This window comes from Periophthalmus magnuspinnatus, chromosome 15, assembly GCF_009829125.3.
Source record: "Periophthalmus magnuspinnatus isolate fPerMag1 chromosome 15, fPerMag1.2.pri, whole genome shotgun sequence".
NCBI lineage: Eukaryota > Metazoa > Chordata > Actinopteri > Gobiiformes > Gobiidae > Periophthalmus > Periophthalmus magnuspinnatus.
The window spans coordinates 14,091,966-14,096,772 of record NC_047140.1 but is presented as its reverse complement, the minus strand read 5'-3'; the positions used below and the strand labels follow the sequence as shown (position 1 = coordinate 14,096,772).

The following is a 4,807-nucleotide window of genomic DNA, read 5'->3' as shown; positions in this document are numbered from 1 at the left end:
AATGCATTTTTGTTATTAGGATGTATATAACACTTCTCATTTACAACTTTAAAGATGCACTATTCTGAAAGGTCTCCCACCTGCTTGTCTCAGTGGAGATGTTATTGCTTTGCCTGGGATGTTTCACAGTATCCATGAAGAAAACCAGTTAACACCACCAGCATTAAACTTATCCATATCCAAAGATATAGATACATTTAATGCTATACTGTGGGACTGTTACAACATTTCAGGCAAAGCAATACAATCACCGTGGAGATAAGCAGGTAGTGAAGGTAGAAGTTATTTAGTGCACCTTTAAAGTCTTTACCTAAAAAACCTCTGAACTAATTGTCCTCATGACGTCATATTGTCTGATGCAATCCTGTGCTGCCCTCTGTGTTCCTGTGTCATCACTGTGAACTGGAACCAACAGGACAAACCAGTTTAGACTTTTACCGTAAAAACACGCCTATTGCTGCCATGGCTCCACACCCTGCTGTCCCCTCTGTGAATCATTAAGATCTATGCAGACTATGACAACAAAAACATGAGTGTAAAATGTAGGCAAACTTATTATTACTTATACTTATTAAAGGGGTTGAACTTGATTTTTGCTGTCTAAAAATAAACATGAGTAACAGAGCTAGTTCATTTTAAACAGTTTGCCCTGAGTTATTTACGGACGTCCTAATTATTCACCATGAAGAGTTTATAAGCACTTTTCACAACTTTCAGAGACCACAGCAGAGTTTTGCTTGCAACAACAAGTAGTATGCTAATGCACACTTCCTGATTCTAAGACAAGAAAAGGCTTTCTAATTTGATCAAAATAAGTCCTCTATGTTAATATGCAATCCTGATATTCTAAAGAGCCTAAAGTTCAAAATGGAACTGAGGTCAGTACTCTGACAAATCTGGATGAAAATTCTACTCTCAACATCTTTTGTCCATGTGATTAAAAAAAAAAAAAAAAAAAAAAAAAAAAAAAAATATATATATATATATATATATATATATATATATATGTATGTATGTATGTATGTATGTATGTATGTATGTATATATATATATATATATGTATGTATGTATGTATGTATGTATGTATGTGTATATATATATATATATATATATATACACACACATATATATACATACACACATATATATGTGTATATATATATATATATTTATTTATTTTTTAAATCACATGAACAAAAGATGTTGAGAGTAGAATTTTCATGCAGATTTGACAGAGTACTGACCTCAGTTCCATTTTGAACTTTAGGCTCTTTAGAATATCAGGATTAAAATACTGTGATTGAAACTATTTTCCATGACTTCTCAAATATGGAATCTTTGTGTCTACTAGTGCTGTCATGATTTCAGACTCGATATTCAATATCGATTACAACACCAAGATAATAATAACACTCTTTATTTAGACAACAGATTGTGATTTTCAGCATTAAATGGTAGTGTCCAGATAGGTTCCGTGATGGTACAGGGGCATATACTAGTCTGTGTGTCTTATACTTGTTCTGATGCAGCTCTAGATCATTCTAAAACTATTCAGGAAAGGCTCATTTCTGTCCTGTGAATGTGACTTTTTTAGTATTGATACCTGCTCAAATGAGTATCTAGTTCCAATATTACTCAGCATTGACTAGTATCTGATTTTCAATACTTTTGACAATGCTAGTGTCTACAAATATATTACCCCTTTTGATAAAGTTTTTAATAAATATGTAATCTAAAGCTATACCCAAAGTCCACAGTGATTGCAAATTAATTAGACACGAAGACAAACAATTCACACATATTTTCCAATGTGGTATAATTGCATTATATATTCAGACATATAGATCAACATAAAACATTTTCTTATGGTAGAACTGAAATTATATGGAGAACAGATATACTGTGGACCTAGGCTTGTACTCATAGTAGATTTACTGTGTTTACTGTGGAGATGATGGCAGCAACAGTCTATTCATTTGATATCCAGTTTTGTATGTATATCCAATAGTCTATCAAATCAAAACAAGGACACATGTAGAGTCATTTTCCACGACATTTCAACATGTTGTCTTTTTCTGTGTGTTCTCCATGTCTGGAAAACAGGCCAGTGATTTTCAAGGTTTTCCAGGATTTTGAGGACATGTGGGAATGCTGAATGTTCTAACATGAACATAGCAGTAAAGCGTCAGTCTTGCTCTGTGCAGCTGAATGGTTTCTCTTTGGGAGTGTCTTCAGTGATTATGGCCGTGTGGGTTTTTCTGTGTTTATTTAGCTTACGCCTGTGGGAAAATGTTTTGTTGCAGACTGAACAGCTGAAGGACTTTCCTCTTGTGTGGCATTTCATATGGTATTTCAGTCCATTGAGTTGGGAAAAGTCTTTATTACAGATAGAACAACTGTACGGTTTCTCACCTGTGTGCGTTCTCCTATGAGCAGTTAGAGAACTTTTTTGGGAAAAGGTTTTGTCACAGTCTGAACATTTGTAAGGTCTCTCTCCTGTGTGTGTTCTTGTATGTAAACGTAGATGAGTTGCAGTGGAAAAAGATTTCTCGCAGCTTGAACAGCTAAATGGTTTTTCGCCTGTATGAAGCCTTTTATGAGCCTTTAGATGGCCTTTGTGGGAAAATGTCTTATTACAGATGGAACAGCTGAATGGTTTCTCTCCAGTGTGCAGTCTCATATGGCCTCTCAGTCCAGTTTGGTTGGTAAATTCTTTCTTGCAGATGGAACAGCTGAATGGTTTTTCACCTGAATGTGTTCTATTATGAGTCTTTAGATTACCCATTGTGTGAAAGGTTTTGTTACAGGTTGAACAGCTGAAAGGTCTCTCTCCTGTATGTGTTCTTGTGTGTACACGTAGAGCAGAGTTATCAGGAAATGTTTTCTCACAGACTGAACAGCTGACAGGTGTCTCTCCAGTATGTATTTTACTATGTACAACTAGCCTAGCCCTATTTAGAAATGTCTGATTACAGACAGAACAGCTGAATGGTTTTTCTTCCAAGTGCTTATTCTGATGGCGTTGCAGTCCAGAGAGCTGGGTAAAGTCTTTCTCACAGATTGAACAGCTGAATGGTTTTTCGCCTGAATGTGTTCTCTTGTGAACATTTAAAGCACTTACCTGGTAAAACGTTTTGTTACAGATTGAACAGCTGTAAGGTCGTTCTCCTGTGTGAATTCTTATATGGACACGTAAATAATACTTATTGGCAAATGTCTTATTGCAAGTTGAACAGCTGTAAGGTCGCTCTCCTGTATGAATTCTAATATGTCTCTCTAAACTCCCTTTTATTATTTTGGTACAAAAAGGGCACTGCTGTGTCTTGCCTTTAGCTCCCTCGGCTGTTTCTGACTTGTCTCCATTGCTCACAGTGGCACTGGTCTCTGGTGCAGACTTGTATTCGGGGGAAAGACCTGAGTTTTGTGCAGTGGTGCTTATTGCCCCAATCTGGTCTTCATCATCGGACCAGCTGAATGGAGCTCTCCAGTCTTCTTCATTATCAGTGTCAGAAGAGTGCTCTGTGTCTCCCTCCGTCTCTGAGTGTAACTGTGGCTGTGCGCTGATGTCCTCTCCCTGTGTTTCCTTTTTGGGCTCCGTTTGTTGAAGCAGTGAAGACTCTTCTGTCTTCACAACCACAGCAAAGTACTCTTGGACACATCTGAAAACAATCAAAACAGGATCATAAATCTAATCACAATTATAGCAGTGTTGGAAAGTAAATACATGTACCTAATATACCTTATCAGAAGGTTAATTTTGAGTAACTGTATTTTGGTAGTCACTCAAAATCAGAATCCAGGCATGTGGCAGAGGACCAGACAACCGTGATTGGAGTAACAAATGCTCATAAAGAAATTTCTGTAAACTATCGCTTACTGTAATCTATGACTATTTTTATTAATATTAAAAAAATGCGGGGGGAGGGGCGGGTTGATCGCATCCGGCCCATGGGCCGCAAAATGCTCAGGTCTGATATTCAGAATACAGCACTCTGATTGGACCATTAAACAGAATGTTACAAAATGTATTTTCAATGCAAGTATTCAGTATTCTTGAGGTCTTCTTCTCAAGACTGAATACTAGTCAGTAACCATCAGTGACAGTTCTGTGTGTTTCAATGGCGGAGCTTACACTGGTAGCTGCTCTTCCTCCTCTTTGATGCTCTGTTCCTCTGGCTCTTCTTTAATCTGTATAGTCTCTGGGATTTCCTGCTTCAGACCATGGTTCAGACTGGGCCGAGGACTCGATAAGGGACTCGTCTCGTCTTGGCTTTTAGACATTTTTGCAAACCCTTTCAGCTTTAGCTGTGAGCTAACCACAAAGAGACCGTCCCGAAACAGGAGCGCGCTGCACGGAGCCAGTCCAAGAGCCACGGCTTCTCTGCTCTGATTGGTTAGTCTGAACTTCTCAGTATTCCTATTGGTTGAGACTGGAGTGGGCGGGACATGTTTTCCGGAAGTTTTTTATTTTATTTATTAATTCATTTATTTATTTTTGAAAGGTACATAGTACATATTACCCATACATTTAAATGATTTTCATACAATTAGTGCAAATATAAAATTACAATATTATACTTTTATGGTTTTGTTTTTTATTGACATCCAATTGTACCCCATTTCTAGTCTGGCTGTCACGGTTGTATCTACTACATTTACACTTGCGACAGCTAAGGATGGATCTATAATAAGCACTTGTACAGCATAAGCTGCAATGTTTAGTTCGTCGTTTGTTTGTTTACTTAATTGCTGCTCTCTGAAAATCTGGAAACCCTGACAGAATAATAAAGAATAACTCATAACTGTA

General features: G+C 37.2%; 1 protein-coding gene across 1 annotated transcript; it reads right to left on the bottom strand.

The window, feature by feature from the left end:
* Window positions 1–1,402: 1,402 nt before the first annotated feature.
* Window positions 1,403–4,348, bottom strand: LOC117382954 (gastrula zinc finger protein XlCGF57.1-like). Its single transcript, XM_033980199.2, has 2 exons — window positions 4,133–4,348; window positions 1,403–3,659 (listed from the first exon to the last, which is right to left on the bottom strand). The coding sequence occupies exons 1-2, from the start codon at window positions 4,279–4,281 to the stop codon at window positions 2,186–2,188; spliced, it is 1,623 nt and encodes a 540-aa protein (XP_033836090.1). The 5' UTR covers window positions 4,282–4,348; the 3' UTR covers window positions 1,403–2,185.
* Window positions 4,349–4,807: the final 459 nt, after the last annotated feature.